At 44.6% G+C, this 23,555-nt stretch overlaps 2 protein-coding genes and 1 long non-coding RNA gene across 3 annotated transcripts; all 3 read left to right on the forward strand.

Annotated features, from left to right (window-relative positions):
* The first annotated feature begins 6,752 nt into the window (after positions 1-6,752).
* LOC148122154 (lactase/phlorizin hydrolase-like) lies at positions 6,753-8,280 on the forward strand. The gene is made up of 2 exons (XM_087905994.1): positions 6,753-7,086; positions 7,941-8,280. The coding sequence occupies exons 1-2, from the start codon at positions 6,903-6,905 to the stop codon at positions 8,156-8,158; spliced, it is 402 nt and encodes a 133-aa protein (XP_087762120.1). The 5' UTR covers positions 6,753-6,902; the 3' UTR covers positions 8,159-8,280.
* A 3,322-nt stretch (positions 8,281-11,602) lies between these two features.
* LOC148122155 (uncharacterized) lies at positions 11,603-12,628 on the forward strand. The gene is made up of 3 exons (XR_015737945.1): positions 11,603-11,814; positions 12,151-12,260; positions 12,490-12,628. It is a non-coding gene; the product is annotated as an uncharacterized LOC148122155 (long non-coding RNA).
* Positions 12,629-13,649: 1,021 nt separating this feature from the next.
* On the forward strand, positions 13,650-16,134 carry LOC148122156 (lactase/phlorizin hydrolase-like). Its single transcript, XM_087906566.1, has 2 exons — positions 13,650-13,865; positions 14,812-16,134. The coding sequence occupies exons 1-2, from the start codon at positions 13,682-13,684 to the stop codon at positions 15,027-15,029; spliced, it is 402 nt and encodes a 133-aa protein (XP_087762692.1). The 5' UTR covers positions 13,650-13,681; the 3' UTR covers positions 15,030-16,134.
* Positions 16,135-23,555: the final 7,421 nt, after the last annotated feature.

The following is a 23,555-nucleotide window of genomic DNA, read 5'->3' on the forward strand; positions in this document are numbered from 1 at the left end:
TTAGTCTCAGTATGTAGGTCAGTAAGCCTCGAACTCACAGAAACGCCTGCCTCTGCCTTCCAAGGTGCTGGTATTAACAGTGCACACCAGCATGCCTGGCTAAATTGTGATTTCCTAAAAATGAGATTTTGTTTGCTTCTTTGCTTTTATTATTAGTTTTAAATTTCTGAGATAGGGTCCTATGTCTCTCAGAGTATTCAGCAGAAGATTATCTTGAACTTGTGAGCCTCCTGCCTCCAGCTCCCGGGTGCTCCAGCCTGATTACAGGCATGCGACGCACACCTGGGTAATGCAGTGCTCTCATTGAACTTTGTGGATGCTGGGCAAGCACGGGACTAACCAAGCTACAAACCCGGTCCTAGTTTGACATCTGTATAAACTCTTCTAAACAGCATCCGTTCCCAAGATTTGTAGCTAACATAAAAGGAAATAGGCCTGGTTCTTGACTTGTCATGTTTTAGCCTGGCTCCATTAAGAAAGCAGAGTTCAGAGAGGCAGCATGTCTCATATGTGCAATCTGAACACCTAGCAGGCAGAAGCAGGAGGATCTCTGTGAGTTTGAGGCCAGCCTGGACAACACAGTGGGCTGCAGGCCAAGCACAGATACGTACTGAGACTCTGTCTCAAACAAAACAATACAAATATATTTCTGGGACCCACAGGGTCTACATAGGCCCACAGAGAGAAAAATATATCAAGTTGCTAAGACTCAGGTGTCCCCACCATCTCCTCTAGTAACTGTTATTTATTTACTCACTCCTTTATTTGCTTATTCATTTTGTTTTTGAGAAAGGGCCACATGTATCTCAGGCTAGCCTAAGTCACTGTATAGCTGAGGATGACCTGACCTTCCTGCCTTTACCCCCCAAGTTCTGGATTATTGGCATGAACCACCATGCCCGGTTTCCATCATGTTAGGATGGAACTCAGGCCTTTGTGCACGCTAGGCAAACATCCGTGCTGGACCACATCCCCAGCCCAGGGTCTCTGCTGGTCTAAGCTAATAGTTTCCTATGGGGAAAGAGCACCTCAGGAGAGAGGAGCCCAGGTAAGAGCCTCCTACTGGGGGACACTCTTTTTTATTTTTATTTTTTTGAGCCATTTTTCTCTGTGTAGCCCTGGCTGTCATGGAACTTACTCTGTATACCAGGTCACCTCGAATTTAGATCTCAGAGATTCACCTATCTCTTCCTTCTGAGTGCTGGGATTAAAGGCATATGCCACCACTGCCTGGCATTGGAGGACACTGTTATATGGGTGTTAACAGTAGGGAAAATTTTACTGGAAATATAGAGAGACAGAACAGGAGGGATGTTTGTACATTCCCTGCCAGCCAGTCCAAAAATAACCACACAGAAACTGTATTAATTTAATCACTGTTTGACCTTTAGCTCTAATTTCTTATTGGCTTGCTCTTACGTCTTAATTTAACCCATTTCTATTAATCTGTATATTGCCATGTGGCTCTGGTTTACTGGCAAGTTTCCGGCACATCTGTTCCTGGCAGAGGTTACATGGCATCCCCAAACTCCACCTTCTTCTTTCCAGCATTCAGTTCAGTCTTCCACACCAAGGTCTATTCTATCCTATCACAAGCCCAAAACAGCATCTTTCTTTATTCATTAACCAATGAAAGCAACACATATACAGAAGGACATCCTGTATCATCTACCCTTTTCTGTCTAAGTAAAAAAAGGGTTTAACTTTAACATAGTAAAATTACATATAACAGGTATCAAGCAAGAATCATAGTTACAATATTTATATCTACTTTATCTTTTATCATAACTAAGGAAAACTATAATTATAGCTATCTATTCTTTAACTCTATCAAAAACCTCAGAAGGATACTATATTACCTAAGTTAACAGGAAGTACATTGTAAGCAACATTCAAAACTCTAGAATTGACAGAGACATCTTGCTGCCTGGGCAGTCAACCAAAGTTCTTCTGTACCATTGGGGCATCCATCTTCAGCCCACAGGCCCATAGTACCTGGCAGACTTTTCCACGAAACGGGAAATTTCAAAGACAGTTCCGCCTATATTGGCAGTTTGTCAGGCCCTTTCTTCTGGGTCCTGCAGAATGACTGGCAGACTCTTTCATGGAGCAGGAACACCAAAGGACTGTCTCACCTTTAGACAACTTCAGCAGTCATTCTTCTGTGGGTCCTGCGTGTCCAGTTCATACAGCATACCATCAAGCAGTCCAGGCAAGAGCAGTTCCTTGCCCAAATAGCTCACAAACTCCACTGGAGCCTCTTCAATGTCCATCATCTTCTTGAAGTAGATTTGTGCTGCCAGGAGTATCTCATTGTATCTCATTGTCATGAACAGTCCTAAAATATTTAAAATATTAAAATATTTTAAATGCCATATTCCTTTGGTCTTTGAAAAGTTTGAAGATATTCCATCTAACTGAAATATATCTCTATACATCTAGAAACCCTAACTTAACATGACTACACGCTTGACTATTATAGATAACTATCTATTAATTTGTATTTTGTAACTATACATTACATTTTTAAATGAACTGCACAATCACAAAACCTTAATCAAGAGCAGAAATATACATATAATAAGATTGACCCAAAATTTGTATCAATAGACCAAGACCTATTCCAAAGCAAATTATTCTTATCTATTGTATCCTCCATTAAATATAAACAAACATTTATAAACAATCATTTAGGGAATTTGTATATAGGTCTCTCCAAATTACTTCCTGCTTTTTGTTGGACGAAGTCTATTTGGGGCTTTTCACAGAGACCTTTTGTGTGGTCTTGGTCCATCAAACCACATTAGTCTAGAAGGATTCCACAGGTTCTCATCTTTTCTGGAAACAAAAGAGGAACCTCTTTTCCAAATCAACATATTTTTAAACTCAAATTTTGAAGTCAAGAAACCATTAAAACACATATGTTGGTTTAGCTTTTCAGTCCATACAATAGAATGTCTCTCTGTACTTAGCTCCTTCATAGTCAAAAAATTTAAAGGAAACACAAGAATGCACATAATCCAGACTCTCTGTGTGTTTTCCATCTTTATATGGCTTATTTTTCTTACTTTATTACTTTTTCTAGAAGTTTACTCTGCCTCTTTAAAGACTTTGTTTTATTTTTTAGAAACCATTTACTTCCTTTTATAGCTCTCTATATTCTTCTTCTTCTCTCTCCCAAGCCTATATACGTTTTTTTAAAAAAAAAAACACTGTATCTCGTTTTGAGGTCTTTTTTTTTTTCATTTTTATCTGAATCTGTCTTTATTGCATTTCTGTAGTCCTTTTCTGACCAGGACTGCTTCTTAAAATGCAAAGCTGCATTACTAGGACTAAGGCTGCTTGACCTTCTGGCTCCACTCAATCCAACATGGCAGAGGCATGTTCACCACCTCTGCCAGCCGTGCACACCACCCAGTTCCAGGTATGCAGCGGGTCTATGTCACATCATTAAGCAGTTTATAACACTGTGTTTACAAACCCCATTTAAATGCTTTATAGCCAGACCTCCTGAAAGAGTCAGAATTCGAGCTGACATCACGAACCTGGAAGTCGCCATTTCAAAACCACACATTTATGATTTGGAGGTCCTTCTGTATATGTATTGCTTTTATTGGTTAATGAATAAAGAAGCTGTTTTGGGCCTTTGATCGGGTAGAAGAGAGCTAGGTGGGAAAGACTGAACTGAATGTTGGGAGGAAGAAGGCAGAGTCAGGAGATACCATGTAGCAACAGCCGGGAACAGACTTGCTGAAAACTTACCAGTAAACTACAGCCATGTGGTGATACACAGATGAATAGAAATGGGTTAAATTAAGATGTAAGAGCTAGTCAATAAGCTATTAGAGCTAATAGGAAAAGCAGTGATTTAATTAATACAGTTTCTGGGTGGTTATTTCAGGAGTCTTGGCAGCCAGGAAACAAACAAGAAGCCTCCCACAACAGAGGGATACCAGTAAAAGCTAGAATCATCAAATGGGCAGGAAGTCAGTACCAGCAATAGACAGACACAGGGCAAAGCAGGGAGTCCAGAGCCAGATAGAGAGGCACACACTGCTCAGACCCATTCAAGGCCCTGGGGATTTACACTTCCCAGAGGGAAAACACACACTGTCTTGGGTTTACCCCTGAGCTTTATGCTGGATACATGGAATGAGATACCTGTTCAAAGGCTGTTGCTGGACAAGGATTTTTGTGATCAGCACTTTGTTCTCTAGATAGCAATTATCACTCAGTAAATGAATTTAGATGGCATTTAATCAGGAAGAGATTTCATTATCCAGAACCTTATCGTGGCTGGTTTTCATTTTTCTGAGCTAGCAGATGTGGAATCTGATGGACACTGGGGACAACTTGATTAGGAAGACATTGGGGAGCTAGTGAGAGTTGGGCATTAGGGGACTGGGTGCTTGGCTCTCAACTGGTGCCTTACCTGTGAAACAGCTGACCTGTGGGAGACAGGGTAGTGATGAGCTCGTGAGATCCCACACAAGAGAGCAATAGTGTGGCCAGCCAGCTATGAAGAGGCAAGTGTGTGTGTGTGTGTGTGTGTGTGTGTGTGTGTGTGTGTGTGTGTGACTCACACTGCTGTGTTCTCATGTTTAAATCCTGAATTAAGGCTTCTTCAAGGATGTGTAAATCACAGTGTTATTCTCTAAAGCGAAGGGTATCCCATGCAGGACAGAGACTGTGGGAGGGGTCAGCAGGTCAGAGGCCTCGGCAGGTGACCTGAGGCCAATCCTGGTCCCCTTGGTGGGTGGGAGACCATGGCGGGTGCCCCAAGCAGGGCAATGTCAAGCCATGAGGGGCTGCCAGTCCTACCACCCGAGGCCTTGGAGGGTCCAAGGCAGATGGAAGACCATGGCGGGTGAGAGACACACAGAAACACCATGCAGAGAGAGTTTGGGTATAGAGTTTATTTAGTGGGTTATAGAAGGGAAGGGGAAGAGGGAGAGGGAGAGATACAGAGAGAGAGAGAGAGACAGAGAGACAGAGGGAAAGAGAGATGGAACAGAAATGGAGAGAGAGAGAGAGAGAGAAGAATCAGTCACTTCAGAAGAGGGATTGGAAGAGAGGGCACAGGTTGAAGGAGGCAGAAGATCTGTTTGCCTTGTGAAGGGGGAAATGGGCAGGGCTTGTCTCTTAAAAAGATAGAGTACCCAAGTGGCAGGACAAGCCAGTAGTAGATCATAAGACACAGATCAGGCAGAATACTTTTTCTATTTTGATTGTATTTCTCTATGTGTCCATGTGTGCAATAAGAAATGTGCACTAATATATTACATATCTGTGCAGATGCACTAACCTGTGCATCTGTGGGTCCAGGAGCTTGTGGAGGACAGAGGCCAACACTGTGTGTCTTCTTATGTCATTTTTACCCCCACCCCTTTTATGGAGCCAGGGTCTCAGCCTCGCTCTGATCCTGGAACTCACTGATTCAGATGTACAGACTGGACCCACCTATCTCCATCTCCCAGCATTGGGGTTAGCCTCATGCTCTCCAGATGAACATGGTAACACATGTTTTTAATCTCACTACTCGGGGGGCAGGTGCAGGGAGGTCTCTGAGAGTTCGAGGATCCAGGGAAGATTAGATGCCACAACTAAGATCATCCCCAGGGATTATAAACAAGACATCTCCTTTACCTTGTGAATTTGCAGGGACATGGCCACCACTGCAGACAGCTCTTGGCCAGACTCTGGCTCCTTCTGGCTGAAGGTGACCCCTTTTGGCTTCCAGAGGATCTTGAACTGGCTGAAGGAAGTATACAACAACCCTCCAATTTATGTCACAGAGAATGGAGTGTCCAGACGGGGGGACCCAGAACTCAATGACACCGACAGGATCTACTACCTCCGCAGCTACGTCAATGAGGCCCTCAAAGGTGAGAGCTCCCACCTCACTGCCTGGCCCCAGTGAGCCCCTTCATTGCTGGAGAATCAGTGTCTGCAGGACGGTAGCCTGGCCCCTCGGGGACACTAATGACAAGGCCCTTTGCTCAGAGGATTTTGAGCCTTTGCTTGAGGCTAGAATCAGAGGTCTTTTTCCTTCCTAGACTCACCTACCCACAGCAAGTAAACCCATTTTCCTGTACTGGCCTGAGATCGTTCCTGACCCTAGTCTTTCTTGCTGTTTGGCATCTCTGCACATTGCTTTCCTCTGTGAGCAGACAAGAGTTGTCTGGTGGCTCTAGAGCTGTTTGTTTGCAAGGTAGAAGCACTGGAGTGGTAGCTAAGGTGGGAAAGGGCTCGCTGTTTAACCGTGAGCCCTGGGTTCAATTCCAGACACCATGTGGAAAGCTGGGTGTGGTGGTGGGTGTTTGTAATCCTGGCACTGGGGAGGGAGAAAATGGGGGACCCTTTGGTCTTTTTGGCTGGTAGCCTAGCCTACTTGTCTAGAAAAACAAGGTGGACAGAACCTGAGGCTCATCTCTGTCCTCCACATGCACCACACAGCACTCACATGGACACATAGCTACAAACTATGTGTGTGACATATATATAAACCTCGGGCTCTCCTGCAGTAAAGGGAACAGACAGGAGGTCTTACTACAGCTCAGATCAGATCTTTTGCTTCTAAACGCTCCTGTCTCTCCATGGGTATTTCAAGGTCCTGACTCAGACCAATCCCCGAGCTACAGAAGAAAGCTGTGGGGTTAGCTCAGGCTATCCAAGCTCCATTCAGAACGGAGCCTTTGTAGAAAGATACCAATGGTCCCGTATGTCCACTGTAGAGGACCTGCTAGCACACAGGAAGGGCCTCACAGTTGGAACTCACGCTCTACAAAGCAGAACAATGGGGACAGCTATGAGCCCGGCTTCTAAAGTGTTCACACTCGGCATGATTTTTAGCCACTGTGCAGGATAAGGTGGACCTTCGAGGATACACAGTATGGAGCGTGATGGACAACTTCGAATGGGCCATAGGCTTTGCAGAGAGGTTTGGTGTGCGCTTTGTGAACTGCTCAGACCCTTCTCTGCCAAAGATCCACAAGGCATCAGCCAAGTTCTATGCCTCTGTAGTGAGCTGCAATGGCTTTCCTGACCCTGCACAAGGACCTCACCCTTGTCTACAGCAACCAGAGGGTAGGTGGCCCTGGGAGGGACCAACACTGTGTGATCAAGGGTGTGAGGGATCTGCTGTTTCCACCCACCTTCCTCTAGTTCCTGGCCTTCTCCTGCTCTTCTGTCCCCTCCATTCATTAGCATGTGCTCCAGGCACCTTTGGGCTGCTGCAGGTCTCTCCAGAGCCTGTCTTACCCTAGAGACTGGGCCCTGCTGTGGGAATGAGCAGAGCTAGATTCCTCCAGTCCTACCTCAAAGTCGCTGCTGCACCTTCAATGAGAAGGACTGACACCTCCAGGTAGTTTCTAGGTCACTTTAAGGATTGTATAAACAGTATGGCCAGTACTTACTGGGAAGCTAAAAATTACACGTGGCTATGATACCCAGTATCACACAAACAGCATACAGATGCATAGCCCTACAGTCTGAGCATCTGAGTGGTAGAGGCAGTGGAATTGAAGTTTAAGGTCATCCATGGCTCCCTAGCTAGCTTGAGGATTTTCTGGGCCACATGACACCAGTCTCAGGGGAAAAAAGATATGTGCATATGGGGAGGGGCACAGTGAGAGGGCTCATGACTCAGTAGGTAAAAGCTCTCTGGAGTGAGTTCTATACTAGGAGTACAAAGTGGAAAGTGTCCTCTTGAAGGTTGTCCTCTGCTGCTTCATGAACCTCCTGGTGTGCACAAGTACAAAAACAACAAAATAGTGAAAGGTGTCCATGCCGACTGCACAGCGATTAGCCTTCTTGCTGCGTTTGTTTGAAAGGAGAGTACTATGCAGCCTCTGGACTGTAGACTCAGCAGGACCTTTCTGGAACTGTTACAATCTGGTAGCTAACAGTGCCAGAGCCTGATCCCCACTGTCCTCTCCTAGATGCTGAACCCACTGCCAGCCCTGTGAAGACAGAAGTGCCCTTCCTGGGGCTGATGCTGGGCATCACAGAAGCACAGACGGCGTTGTACGTGCTCTTCGCTCTGCTGCTTCTTGGAGTCTGTAGCTTGGTGTTTCTATTGTACAAATACTGCAAGCGCTCCAAGCACCGGGAAACACAGCCAAGTGAGCGTGACCTGAGTCCAATGTCCTCCTTCTGAGGAGTCGCCAGCTCCTCAGTTGTGCAGAGAAGCCTGGGTTGTTTAGACAGGCCTGCTAGTACCAATTCCTGCCACAGTGGATCTCCTTTCCAATGCTTCCAGCACTGTGGGAGATGGTTTCCATCTTGAAACTTTTTAACTTCTCAGTTGAAATAAAAGCATCTTCAATATGGGAATTTTGAACTCTGAGAAGCCTCCAAAGACCCTGTGGGCATGCAGAGACTCTGAACTAAATAAGTAGACGTGAAAAGAAGGTCTAACTGTGATACTGCATGCCTGTCTATAATCCTCGCACTCAGGAGGCAGAGGCAAGAGGCAGGAGGCACTCCAGTTTGAGGCCAGTCACTGCCACACAGTGAAGCCCTGTTTGGGGGTGAGAAGGAACTGGGGTGGGGGGCAGTAGGGGGTCAGGGACATGGATGGCATGATGGAAAAATGCATGCCTATAAGACTCAAGGATCTGGGTTCAATTCCTAGCCCCTCACCGCCAGTGTTTGGCTAACTTTAAAAGACTGTTATGTGGTTAGAGAGATGGTTCAGCCGTTAAGAGCACCAGCTCTTCTTTTAGAGGACCTGCATTTGATTCCCAGTTTTCACATGGCAGCAGTGGGAAACTCCAGGTCTTGGGGATCCAACACCCTCATCTGGCCTCCCTGGAAACCAGGCACTCATGTGATGTGTAGACTGAAATACAGGGAAAATACCCATACACAAAAACAATAAGAATTAATTATAAGTGAGTGATTATGTTAGAAGGTTTGTTTCTTATGAGCATTCCTATCCTCAAGTTTTTAACCGTTTGGATACTAAGTTAGCAGAGGAACATTTTGGGGTCCTCAGGACATCATAGCAATGAACGACCACCTGCGTTGGATTCTGCCGTGCTGAGGCATCATGTCCTCTTGTGACTCAACCTGTGAGAAGACTATTTGAGCAGTTTGGGGAGAAGTTCTGAACCCAACATCCCAACTTTTTTTTCTCTCATTGTTTTAATAATAGGGCTAAGTTCTCCTTATGAATATAAGAATATATTATAAAATACCCATCCATTAGGTTCATATATTTCTTGTCATTATTTAAAATTTTCATTTATTTTACATCCTGATCAGTTTCCCTTCCCCTTTCATCTCCTCTTGTCTTTTCTGACCCCCATCTCCATCCACCCCTCCCCACCTCTGTTCAGAAGGGGGCAGGACTCCCATGGGTGCCAACAAAGCATGGCCTATCAACAAGATATTCCATAAAAAAAACCAAACTTAAACAATACCTATCCACAAACCTAGCCCTAGAGAAGGAACTAGAGTGAAAACTCCAACCCAGGAAAGTTAGCTGCATTCAGGAAAACACAGCCAACTTTCTAATGTTAACCTTGAAGTTATGAGAACCATACTGTACAGACAAAACTTAGATCCTACATGATGATTTGTAACCAGGATCCATTTGACTCAGGACTAAGGGAATAAAAGTACTGGAAATTATTCTTATCTTACTTCTTTCAGTCATCAGAGAGACTGAGCTTGACTAGGATTTTATCAGGGACGGGGAGGAGGGCTGGTCAGAGGGCAGAGGGTGGGTTTGGCCAGGGTTGTTAATCTAGGACACGCAGAAATGCTGCTTGTGCTGACTTCATGACATTGACTTAGGGAAATTGGAACTGTTAGTCTCGTGAGCGGACAGGGGTGGGGTTGGTTCTTAGGCTATGATTAATCACTGAGAACGGGTTCTGTTCAGGCCAGAATGGGGGTGTCTCCAAGGTAGATGGTCATACTCTTGTTCCCTCAGTCTCCCTATGTAGTTCAGGAAGTCTCGAACTCACAGAGGCACATGCTTCTGCCTTCCAAGGTGCTGGGATTAACAGTGCACACCAGCATGCCTGGCTAAATTGTGATTTCCTAAAAGTGAGATTTTGATTGCTTCTTTGCTTTTATTATTAGTTTTAAATTTCTGAGATAGGGTCCTATGTATCTCAGAGTATTCAGCAGAAGACTATCTTGAACTTGTGAGCCTCCTGCCTCCAGCTCCCGGGTGCTCCAGCTTGAATACAGGCATGCGGCACACACCTGGGTAATGCAGTGCTCTCACTGAACTTTGTGGATGCTGGGCAAGCACGGGACTAACCAAGCTACAAACCCGGTCCTAGTTTGACATCTCTATAAACTCTTCTAAACGGTATCCGTTCCCACGATTTGTCGCTAATGTAAAAGGAAATAGGCCTGGTTCTTGATTTGTCATGTTTTAGCCTGGCTCCATTAAGAAAGCAGAGTTCAGATAGGCAGTGTGTCTCATATGTGCAATCTGAACACCTAGCAGGCAGAAGCAGGAGGATCTTTTTGAGTTTGGGGCCAGCCTAGGCTACCTGGTGAGTTGTAGAGCAAGCAGATACATACTGAGATTCTGTGTCTAACAAAATAAAACAAATATATTTCTGGGACCTGCAGGGTCTACACATGCACACAGAGAGAGAAAAATATATCAAGTTGCTAAGACTCAGGTGTCCCCACCATCTCCTCTAGTAACTGTTATTTATTTACTCACTCCTTTATTTGCTTATTCATTTTGTTTTTGAGAAAGGGCCACATGTATCTCAGGCTAGCCTAAGTCACTGTATAGCTGAAGATGACCTTGAACTCCTGACCTTCCTGCCTCTATCCCCCAAGTTCTGGGTTATTGGCATGAACCACCATGCCCGGTTTCCATCATGCTAGGATGGAACCCAGGCCTTTGTGCATGCTAGGCAAAGATCCCTGCTGGACCACATCCCCAGCCCAGGGTCTCTGCTGATCTAAGCTAATAGTTCCCTATGGGGAAAGAGCACCTCAGGAGAGAGGAGCCCAGGTAAGAGCCTCCTATTGAGGGACATTCTTTTTTATTTTTTGAAACCAGTTTCTCTGTGTAACCCTGGCTGTCCTGGAACTTAGTCTGTAGACCAGGCTGGCCTTGAACTCAGAACTCAGGGATCCATCGCCCTCTGCCTCTGGAGTCCTGAGATTAAAGTCATGTGCCACCACTGCCCGGCATTGGAGGACACTGTTGTGTGGGTGTTAACAGTAGGGAGAATTTTGCTGGAAATATCAAGAGACAGAAAAGGATGGATACCAGTGAAGGTAGGGGATCATGCAAAAGGATAGGAAGTCAGCGCCAGTATTAGACAGACACAGGGCAAAGCAGGGAGTCCAGAGCCAGAGAGAGGCACACACTGCTCAGGCCCATTGAAGGCCCTGGGGGTTTGCACTTCTCAGAAGGAAACCAGACACTGTCCTGCGTTTACCCCTGAGCTTTGCAGAGGGCCAAATACCAGTTCAAAGGTTGTTGCTGACAAGGATTTTTGTGATCAGCACTTTGTTCTCTAGATAGCAATTCTCATTCAGTAAATTAATTGAGATGGCATTTAATCAGCAAGGGATTTGTTTATCCAGAACCTTATCGTGGCTGGTTTTCATTTTTCTGAGCTAGCAGATGTGGAATCTGGTGGACACTGGGGATAACTTGATTAGAAAGGCATTGGGGAGCTAGTGAGAGTTGGGCATTAGGGGACTAAGTGCTTGGCTCTCAACTGGTGCCTTACCTGTGAAACAGCTGACCTGTGTGAGACAAGGGCAGTGATGAGCTCGTGAGATCCCAGCCTGAGCAATAGTGTGGTCAGCCAGGCATTTGAGGTAAGTGTGTGTGTGTGTGTGTGTGTGTGTGTGTGCGCGTGCAAGCATGCATGTATGACTACCACTACTGTATTCTCATGTTTAAATTCTGAATTTAAAGTTCTTCAAGCATATGTAAGTTACAGACCAGGCAGAATCCCTTTTTTTCTATTTTGATAGATTTTCTATGTGTGCTCATATGTGCACTAATAAATGTTCAATAATATAATATGTGTGTGTGCAGATGTAACCTGAACATCTGTGGGTGTGTGTCCAGGTGCTTCTGGAGGCCAGACCAACACTGGGTGTCTTCTGTCACTTTTACACTTTTTACCCCTATCTCTTTTTTGGAACCAGGGTCTCAATTCCTCTGATTGTGGAACTCACCGATTCAGCTAGACTGACTGGACTCACCTATCTCCATCTCCCAGCATTGGGGTTAGCCACATGCTCTCCGGCTGAACATGGTAACTCATGTTTTTAATCTCACTACTCAGGATGCAGATGTAGGGAGACATCTAAGAGTTCAAGGGCCCAGGGAAGGTTAGATGAAACAACTAAGATTATCCCCCTGGGAGTTATAAACAAGACATCTCCTTTACCTTGTGAACTTGCAAGGGCATGGCTACCATTGCAGACAGCTCTTGGCCAGACTCTGGCTCCTCCTGGTTTAAGATGACCCCTTTTGGCTTCCAGAGGATCTTGAACTGGCTGAAGGAAGAATACAACAACCCTCCAATTTATGTCACAGAGAATGGGGTGTCCAGATGGGGGGACCCAGAACTCAATGACACCGACAGGATCTACTACCTCCGCAGCTACATCAATGCGGCCCTCAAAGGTGAGAGCTCCCACCTCACTGCCTGGCCCCAGTGAGCTCCTTCATTGCTAGAGCATCAGTGTCTGCAGGACAGTAGCCTGGCTCCTCGGGGACACTAATGACAAGGCCCTTTGCTCAGAGGATTTTGAGCCTTTGCTTGAGGCTAGAATCAGAAGTCTTTTTCCTTCCTAGACTCACCTACCCACAGCAAGTAAACCCATTTTCCTGTACTGGCCTGAGATAGCTCCTGACCTTAGTCTTTCTTGCTGTTTGGCATTTCTGCACATTGCCTTCCTCTGTGAGCAGACAAGAGTTGTCTGGTGGCTCTAGGGCTGTTTGTTTGCAAGGTAGAAGGACTGGGGTGGTAGCTCAGGTGGGAAAGGGCTCGCTGTCCAACCGTGAGCCCTGGGTTCAATCCCAGACACCATGTGGAAAGCTGGGTGTGGTGGTGGGTGTTTGTAATCCTGGCACTGGGGAGGGAGAAAATGGGGGACCCTTGGGTCTTTTTGACTGGTAGCCTAGCCTACTTGTCTAGAAAAAAAAAGGTGGACAGAACCTGAGGCTCATCTCTGTCCTCCACATGCACCACACAGCACTCACATGGACACATAGCTACAAACTATGTGTGTGACATATATATATAAACCTCGGGCTCTCCTGCAGTAAAGGGAACAGACAGGAGGTCTTACTACAGCTCAGATCAGATCTTTTGCTTCTAAACGCTCCTACCTCTCCATTGGTATTTCAAGGTCCTGACTCAGACCAACCCCGAGCTACAGAAGAAAGCTGTGGGGTTAGCTCAGGCTATCCAAGCTCCATTCAGAACGGAGCCTTTGTAGAAAGATACCAATGGTCCCGCATGTCCACTGTAGAGGACCTGCTAGCACACAGGAAGGGCCTCAGAGTTGGAACTCACACTCCACAAAGCACAGCAGTAGGGACAACTATGAGCCCGGCTTCAGGAGACCTGGAACACAGGTGTCTTCATGTGAGTGTTCACACCTGGCATCTTTTTCAGCCACTGTGCAGGATAAGGTGGACCTTCGAGGATACACAGAATGGAGCATAATGGACAACTTCAAATGGGCCATAGGCTTTGCAGAGAGGTTCGGTGTGCACTTTGTGAACTGCTCGGACCCTTCTCTGCCAAGGATCCCCAAGGCATCGGCCAAGTTCTATGCCTCTGTAGTGCGCTGCAATGGCTTTCCTGACCCTGCACAAGGACCTCACCCTTGTCTACAGCAACCAGAGGGTAGGTGGCCCTGGGAGGGACTGCAGGGTCAAGGGTGAGGGGGAGCTGCTGTTTCCACCCACCTTCCTCTAGTTCCTGGCCTTCTCCTGCCCTTCTGTCCCCTCCATTCATTAGCATGTGCTCCAGGTGCCTTTGGGCTGCTGCAGGTCTCTCCAGAGCCTGTCTTACCCTAGAGACTGGGTCCTGCTGTGAGAATGAGCAGAGCTAGATTCCTCCAGTCCTACCTCAAAGTCACTGCTGCACCTTCCTTGAGAAGGACAGACACTTCCAGGTAGTTTCTTGGTCAAGTTAAAGGATTTTATAAACACTACAGGTAGTTCTTATGGGGTGACTAAAATATGTAAATGACTATGATAGTAAAAGACCTTTATCCAGTTCACACTGTTGTTTAGTTGCCCAAAGTGATGCTTGAGACAGGATTGGGGATATGTCTCAGATGATGGAGAGCTCACCTAGCATGTTCATGGTGATGGGGGTCAATACACATTGTAACACAAACGGGATGCAGTAGCATATCTGTGTACTCTGAGCATGTAAGAGGTAGAGGCAGTAGAATTTGAATTTCAACATCATCTATGGCTAACTTCCTAGCCTGAGGCCTGTGGGGCTACATGAGACTGGTCTCAGGGGAAAAAGCATATGTAGGGGGAAGGCACAGTAAGGTGGCTCATGGATCAGTAGGTAAAAGCACTATAGCCTGTGTTCTATATTGGAACCCCAAATTGGAAAGAGAGACTTCCTGAAAGTTGTTCTTTGCCCCTACATGAACATCATGGTATATGCACACACAAAACTAACACAATAATGAAGGGAACCCACGCTGATAACACAGCGGTGAGCATTTGTTGTGTATGTTTATGAGGGGGATACTATGCCACCTCTGGACTCCAGGATCAGCAGGAACTTTCCAGAATGCCAGAACCTAAGCTCCATTGTCCTCTCCTAGATGCTGAACCCACTGCCAGCCCTGTGAAGACAGAAGTGCCCTTCCTGGGGCTGATGCTGGGCATCACAGAAGCACAGACGGCGGTGAATGTGCTCTTCGCTCTGCTGCTTCTTGGAGTCTGTAGCTTGGTGTTTCTATTGTACAAATACTGCAAGCGCTCCAAGCACTGGGAAACACAGCCAAGTGAGCGTGACTTGAGTTCAATGTCCTCCTTCTGAGGAGTCGCCAGCTCCTCTGTTGTGCAGAGAAGCCCTGTGCCCTGTGCCCTGTGCCTGCTAGCACAGACTCCTGACCTCAAAGATCTCTTCATCAAGGCTTCCTGAACTGTGGGAGATGGTTTTTATCTTGAAGCTTTCTAAGTTCTCAGTTTAAATGAAAAAGCATCTTCTTCAGTACTGGGAAATTTCCTGTGGACCCCGAGAAGCTTGCAAGGTCCCCTGTGGAAATGCAGAGACTGAACTGTCTAGTGGTTCTGTGTGTTCATTTCAGTGTCTGATGGCAGACTCCAAACTAGATAAGTAAATGTGAAAAGCAGGTCTAGCCGCGATACTACATGTCTGCCCGTAATCCTAGCACTCAGGGGACAGAGGCAGGAGGTGCTCCAATTTGAGGCCAGCCACAACCACACAGTGAAATCCTGCTTGGGGGTGAGAGGGAGCAGGGATGTGGGCGGTAGAGGCCAGGGACATAGATAGTACGATGGAAAAATACTTGCCTATCAGATTCAAAGATCTGGCCTAGCCCCTCACCACCAGTGTTTGGCTACCTTTAAAAGATTGTTACATGGTTAGAGAGATGGTTCAGCAATTAAGAGCACCAGCTGTTATTTTAGAGGACCTGAGTTTGATTCCCAAAGCCCAAATGGCAGGTCATGTAGGAAACTCCAGGTCTAGGGGATCCAATGCCCTCTTTTGGCCTCCCTGGAAACCAGGCAGTCATTAAAGTATAGACAGACATGCTGGAAAATTACCCATACACAAAAACAATACAAATTTAACAATAGGTAAGAGTGAGTATGTCTGTAGCTTGGTTTCTTACACACATTCCTATTCTGAAGTTTTTAAATCCATTAGATACTAAAAGATGGAGGAGGAGCCTTGTGGGGTCCTCAGGACAGCAGAGCAATGAACAACCACCTGCGCTGGATTCTGCCGCGCTGAGGCATCACTGTCCTCTTTGACTCACCATGGAGGAAAGGCTATTTGAGTAGTTTGGTGAAAAGGTCTAACCCATTATCCCAACTTTTCTTCAGTCATTTAAATTATGTTTTAACAATAGGGCTAAGTTCTCCTTTGAATATAAGAATATATCATAAAACACCCATTCGTGAGATTCATGTATTTCTTTTCATTATTTAAATTTTTTAATTTATTTTACATCATGATCACAGTTTCCCTCCCCTTCCATCTCCTCTTGTCCTTTCTGATGCATCCACCGCTCTCCTACCTCTGTTCAGAATGGGGCAGGACTCCCATGGGTGCCAACAAAGCATGGCCTATCAACAAGATACTCCACGACAAAACCAAACTCAAACAATACCTGTCCACAGACCCAGCACTAGAGAAGGTACTAGAAGGAAAACTCCAACCCAGGAAAGTTAGCCTCATCTGTGAAAACACAGCCAACTTTCTAAGTTTAACCTTGAAGTTATGAGAACCATAATGTATATACAAAGCTTATTCCTATTTTTTTAATTTTATTTATTTTTATTGAGCTCTACATTTTTCTCTACTTTCCTCCCTCCCTCTCCCCTCTCCTTCAACCCTCTCCCAAGGTCCCCATGCTCCCAATTTACTCAGGAGATCTTGTCTTTTTCTACTTCCCTTGTAGATTAGATCCATGTATGTCTCTCTTAGGGTCCTCATTGTTGTCTAGGTTCTCTGGGATTGTGATTTGTAGGCTGGTTTTCTTTGCTTTATGTTAAAAAAAAACACTTATGAGTGAGTACATGTGATAATTGTCTTTCTGGGTCTGGATTACCCCACTCAAAATGATGTTTTCTAGCTCCATCCATTTTCCTGCAAAATTCAAGATGTTGTTATTTTTTCTGCTGTGTAGTACTCCATTGCGTAAATGTACCACATTTTCCTTATCCATTCTTTGGTTGAGGGGCATTTAGGTTGTTTCCCGGTTCTGGCTGTACAAAACTTATTCCTAAAAGATGATTTATAACCAGGATGCATTAGACTCAGTACTAAGAGAATAAGTAGTACTAGAAATCACTCCTATCTTACTTCTTATGTCATCAAACTTCATGTGCACTTAGATTTTGAGTAAGGTCACACTTTTAAAGTTAATTCTTGATCTTTTGTATTGGCAAACAGAAAAACGATGAGGCACAAATCAACCATCAGAAAACAAAGAGAGGGGTTGGAGAGATGGCTCAGAGGTTAAGAGCACTGACTACTCTTCCAGAGGTCCTGAGTTCAATTCCAGCAACCATATAATGGCTCACAACCATCTGTAATGAGGTCTGGTGCCCTCTTCTGGCCTGCAGGTATACATGCAGACAGAACACTGTATACATGATAAATAAATAAATCTAAGAAAGAAAGAAAGAAAACAAAGAGAACCCACCTCCTTTCCAGGACAGGCAAGTCCTCAGATCAACGACTAGGAGACCACTGGCTTTTCACTGCTCTTGGTAATTAAGCATGCTAAAGGAGGGTTCCTGAGCCTGCTGCACACTGTCATCATGTATAATACAAGTCAGAACTCCCGCCACCTCAGTCTATTTCCTGCCATTCTTCTGCTTTGGAACCTCCCCTGCAAGATCTTAATAACCCACACATCTGTCTTTATGAACTCACCTGTGCAGTGAACTGCGTTGCTTCTTCTAATGAAGCATCAGAAGGGAATTGACTTGTAAAGGTAGAGCCGTCAGGCAGCCGGAACTGAATTCTTGCAATGGTGCTATGAAAAAAGAAAGCAGTCAAGCTGCAGTCAGCACCTTCACCTACAGATTCTCAAGCAGTGTCGTTCACCACCAGACAAAGGCCGCTGAGATAGACCAGGACACTTGCTCCCCAGCTTGATGATATGACCTTGCTCCCATGGTGGAAGGAGAGAACCCTAAGCTGTCATCTGACCTCCATTCATGCACCATGGCTTGCTGCTCCCACTCCCATAAATAGTTCTTTCTTTCCTTCCTTCCTTCCTTCCTTCCTTCCTTCCTTCCTTCCTTCCTTCCTTTGCTTCTTTTTGTTCTTTCTTTATCCTTAATTCAGTTAAGAGTAGAAATGATATTTTGAGGCAGGCAAGATGGCCCAGCAGGTAAAGTACTTGCCATGCAAGCCTGTCAACCTGCAATCCTATCACAGGGGGATCCCAGGTTAGAGGCAAGCCTGGGCTATGTCCCCAGTGAAACCTTGTCTCAAAAAAAAACAAGGTCCTGGTGAGATGACTTAAGTTCAACCCCTAAGACCCTTCCTCCACGAAAGAAGGAGAGAACTAATTCCTGAAAGCTGTTGTTTACATTCATATGGACTCCATGGAACACACACAACACCCATCCCAGGGCCAAAATAAATGTTAAACTTCTTTTAAACCCACAAAATAAAATATTATATAGAACCATGTAGAAACTGTACACAGAAACCGTAGAATATTTCATGACTTCCTAAAATGCCCCTGAGTCTATTAGCAATCACTCCCTTTCCTCTCCCAGGCCTTACCAACCATTAACTGGTTTGCCCAGGTGGAACCTTTCATCTAAAGGAATCAAGTGTGGTCTTTCATACAGCATTGTGTCTTCAAAAGTCATCCAATGTTCTCTCAGTTCTTGATACTTTTATTGCTGAATCTCTTCTTAAATTGATGAAATTTATGATCACATTTTGTCTTTTTTAAATATCATGAATGTTTGTGTACAGGTTTTTTGTGGACATGTTTTCAATCTTTGTATTGGCTGGTTTTATGTCAACTTATTACCAGCTAGAGTGAACAAAGAGGAAGAAGTCTTGCCTGAGAAAATATCTCCATAAGATCTATAAGTAAGGTATTTTCTTTTGTAAAAAAATACTATTTTTTTATTTTAAAAACAATCTTTTCTCATTTTTCACATCGATCCCAGTTTCCCCTCCTTTTCCTCCCTTTACTCCCCCCACCCTGTCCCCCATCCACTCCTCAGAGAGAGCAAATCTTTCCATGGGGAGTCAACCAAATCTGACATGTCACTTTGAGGCAGGACCAAGGCTCTCCCCCCATATTTAGACTGAGCAAGATACCCCCCCCAGAAGAATGGACTCCAAAAAGCTAGTTCAACTACTAGAGATAAATCCTTGTCCAACTACCAGTGTCCCCACAGAGGTCAGTTTGCCTCTGCTACAGAGTGCTAGGATGAAAGGCTTGTGCCATCATGCCCAAACTGTTGCTGTCTTTTAAAACTGAATTATCCTAGGTGGTGTGAAATGCAATCTTTCTGATTGTTTCTTTTTGTGAGAAAGTTTTGCTGTGTAGCCCAGATTGATCTGAAACTTCATATATAACCCAAGCAGCCCTCAGACTTGCTGTGTTCTTGATTGCAGTTCCCAAGGGGTTAGAATTATAGGTACACAGCTAACACCCGGCTTGCTTATGAGCCATTTCTGTGCCTTCTTTAGAGAAAAAACTATCCCAATTCTTTTCCCATGTAGGAGTTATCTTTTCATTGTTGAGCTATAGAAATGTTTTTGTAGTGCAGGTATAAAATCCTTAGTAAGTATATACTTGGATGTATTTTCTCCAGTTCCTTATACATTTCAAGATTAATAATCCTATAAAAGTCAGGAATGGAGAGATGGCTCAGCAGTTAAGAGAACTCACTGCTCTTGCAGAGGACCTGAGTTTGGTTCCAGCCGCCAGGGTTGGGAGCTGCCTTGACTGTAACTTCAAGGCACCCAGCCAACATCATCTCTCACCCTTGGAAGTTGCTTTTGAGATTAAAAGAAGAGAAAGGTTTAATTTGTGTGTGTCTGTGGAGAGCATATGCAAACATGTCTGCACGCACACCTTCACAGAGGCCAGAAGAAGGCACAGGGTGTCTTCTGTCACTCTCCACCTAGTCCTTTGGACCTGGGGCCTGTACGGTCTCAGCTAGCCTGGAAGTCAGCCAGTGTAGGCCATGTCCTGTGTGCTCCGTGATTGGAGCTGGGTTAGACATTTGATGGACTCCGGGCTCGTTACATGAGTGCTGGGTTTTAAATTCAGGTCCTTATGCTCACACAGTAAGCATTCTTTTATGTTTTATTTTATTTATTTTTTATTTTGTTCGTTTATTTTTGAAGACAGGGTTTCTCTGCAAAACAGTCCTGGCTGTCCTTGAACTCACTCTGTAGACCAGACTGGCCACAACCTCACAGAGATCCACCTGCTTCTGTCTCTTCAGAGCTAGGATGCTTATGGCTTGTTCCACCACCTCCTAGCACAGTGAGCATTCTTAATTGATGAGCCATCTTTCCAGTTCCAAACATGACCATATAAATATTATGACTTCTGAGGATGGAAAAGAGTATTTGTCTATGCATTTCGGTTTTAATCCTTTTAATAATCTTTTTCTACTTTTAACTCTATAAGAGTTATACTTTATTAATTTATCAAATATTTAATTGCATTTTCTTTCCTTTTTGTTGTTTTTCTTTTTTATTCATTTATAAATTTATTTTGTTTTTCGAGACAGGGTTTCGCTGTACCTTTGGAGCCTATATTGGAACTGCCTATGTTGACTAAGCTGGCCTCGAACACACAGATGTCCACCTGCCTCTGCCTCCAGAGTGCTGGGATTAAAGGCATGCCCCACCACCACCTGGCCAAAAATTTATTGCAATTTCTAATAAATTTTAATTATCACCATTTTTTGAGCATTGTTTTGTTTTTATTTATGTATATGTGTCAGTGCGTGTCTATGTGAATGTATGCCAGTAATATAGGGGCCCTTGGAAGCAGGAAGACGGTGTTAGATCCTCTGGAGCAAGAGTTGCTACAGGTGGTTTTAAGCTACTTGATGTGGGTGTTAGGAACTCTGCCAGATCAGCAAATGCTCTCACCTAACCTCTGAGCCATTTCCCTAGCCTTTCTTGGAAATCAAAAGTTTTAAAAAGTGTGTTTTTGAGACATTCTCACCATGTAGTCCTGGCCAGCCTGGAAATCACTATGTAGAGCAGGCTAGCCTCAGACTCAGAAGAGAGATCTGTCTGCCTTTCAAGTGCACCACCACACGAGGACATAATATTTGATTATGAAAGTTAGCAATTGTCCAATATCAAAAAACACCTAAATCCTAATCAGGAGCTGGGCTTGGTGGTCCATGCCTTTTAACCCAGCAGTTTGTAGGCAGAGGCAGGTAGATCTCTGTGAATTGAAGGCCGGGCTGGTCTACATAAACAATTTTAGGTTAGCAAGAGCAACACAGGGAGATTATATTCAAAATAAACAATAAAAATAAATGAGAGAAACACTATCCAGCACCAGGCACATCTCACATAGCGTGATGTCTATAAGGTCAAGGAATAAACACCATACATAAAATTTTTTAGGTTCATATGAAGACTTTACACATTTAAGATTTGAGGGTTTTTTTGTTTTGTTTTGTTTCTTTCTTCATTTAGGCAACTATCAAGGATCTGAGTTGTTATACAAAAACAGATGGACTGGCTCCATAGCCGCGAAGAAAGTCTGGCACAAAATTGGTGTTCAGTGTTTGCTGGAAGTCTGGAGATGGTGGCACACACCTTTAATCCCAGTCCTCAGGAGGCAGAAACGTGTGGACCTCTGTGAGTTCAAGGCCATCCTGGTCTACAGAGCAAGTTCCAGGACAGTCTCCAAGTGACACAGAGAAACCCTGTCTCAAAAGAAAAAGAAAAAAAGAAAAACAGAAGCAAAAACAAAAACAACCAGTGTTTGTTGAATGACCACAGGAATAAATAATATTCAGATATGCATATGAGAGCCTAATTTAGGAAGGGCAATGCTCCTCCATTGTTGGTGGGAATGCAAACTTGTAAGCTGCTTTGGAAATCAGTCTGGTTATTTCTCAGAAATTTAGGAAATAATCTACCTCAAGACCCAGTAATACTGCTGTTGGGTATGTACCCAAAAGATGCTCAATTATACTAAAAGGACATGTACTCAACAATGTTTATAGCAGCATTATTTTATTTTATTTTATTTGGTTTTTCAAGACAGGGTTTCTCTGTAGCTTTGGAGCCTGTCCTGGAGCTAGCTCTTGCCCAGGCTGGCCTCGAACTCATAGAGATCCTCCTGCCTCTGCCTCCTGAGTGCTGGATTAAAGGCGTGCGCCCCCACCGCCTGTAGAAGCACTATTTGTAATATCCAGAACCTGGAAGCATCCTAGATGCCCCTCAACTGAAGAATGGATAAAGAAAATGTGGTGCATTTGCACAATGGAGTACTACACAGTGGTTAAAACAACAACAACAACAAAAATAACAAAAACAATGACATCATGAAATTCGCAGGCAAATGGATGGATCTAGCAAAAACCATATTGAGTGAAGTAACCTAGACCCAGAAAGGCAAATACAAGACGTATTCACTCATAAGACATAAAGCAGGGAAAAACTAGCTTACAGGGCACAACCCCAGAGAAACTAGATAACAGAGAGGACCCTAAGAGAGACATACATGGATCTACATAGAAAGGTGAAAAAGACAAGATCGCCTGAGAAAATTGGGAGCATGGGGGCGGGGGTTCAGGAGAGAGTAGAAGCGGGGAGGGGAGGAACAAAGGGGAGTGGATCAAAACATGTAGCTCAATAAAAACAATTCTTAAAAAAGCAGCTGCCGGACTTGTTATGGCCCAGTGGTTCAGCACACTGACAGTTCTTCCAGAGGACGCAGGGTCCCAGCATCCACATGGCAACTAACAAATCTCTGCAACTGCTGTGTCAGGGGATCCAACACCCTCTCCTGGCCCCTATGAGCACTGTATGCATATGGTGTACATACATATACATGTGTGAAACACTTATACCCATAAAAAATAAAAATAATTTAAAAAAGAAAACAACTGCTTTAAAATTTCCCTAAACTTTGACTTGTGCCTAAATCTTTTGAAAGTCTCTCTCTCTCTCTCTCTCTCTCAAAACTGATGTCTTATGCAGATCACAGTGTAACAAATTCTTTGTTTCCCTGGGATGTTTTTTAGACAGGGTTTCACTGTGAGGCCCTGACTGGCCTGTGACTTTCATCTTAGACCAGGCTGGCCTTGCACTCACAGAGCTCCATCTCCATGTCTCCTGAGGCCCAGGATAAAAGGCTCACATCACCATGCCCAGCTTGAGAATCTTTAAAAGCTGTGCCTTCTTAGAAAATTCTTAATAACTAGGAGGGGGTAGGGTAGCACATGCCTTTAACCTCCACACTTGGCAGATCTCTGTGAGTTTGAGGCCAGCCTGGTCTACACATCATGTTCCAGGGCAGCCAGGGTTAGAATGTGAGACTCTGTCTCAAAGAATAAAGTAACATGAAGAAAATAACTCTAAAATGGTTTTGAGTGGCCAGAGAGATGACTCAGTGGTTAAGAGCACTTGATGTTCTTCCAAAGGACCCGAGTTCAGCTCCTAACACTCATGTAAGGAAGCTCACAACCATCTGTAGCTCCAGGCCCAAGGGATTTGACACCTCTGGTCTCTGAGAATATCTCCACTCTCATGCACATGTCCACATCAGATACACATATCTACATATAATGAAACACATAAACACATCAGAAACAAACAAATAAACAAAGAACAACAAACCTCCCC

This window comes from Myodes glareolus, chromosome 5 (assembly GCF_982192425.1).
Source record: "Myodes glareolus chromosome 5, mMyoGla1.1, whole genome shotgun sequence".
Lineage (NCBI taxonomy): Eukaryota > Metazoa > Chordata > Mammalia > Rodentia > Cricetidae > Myodes > Myodes glareolus.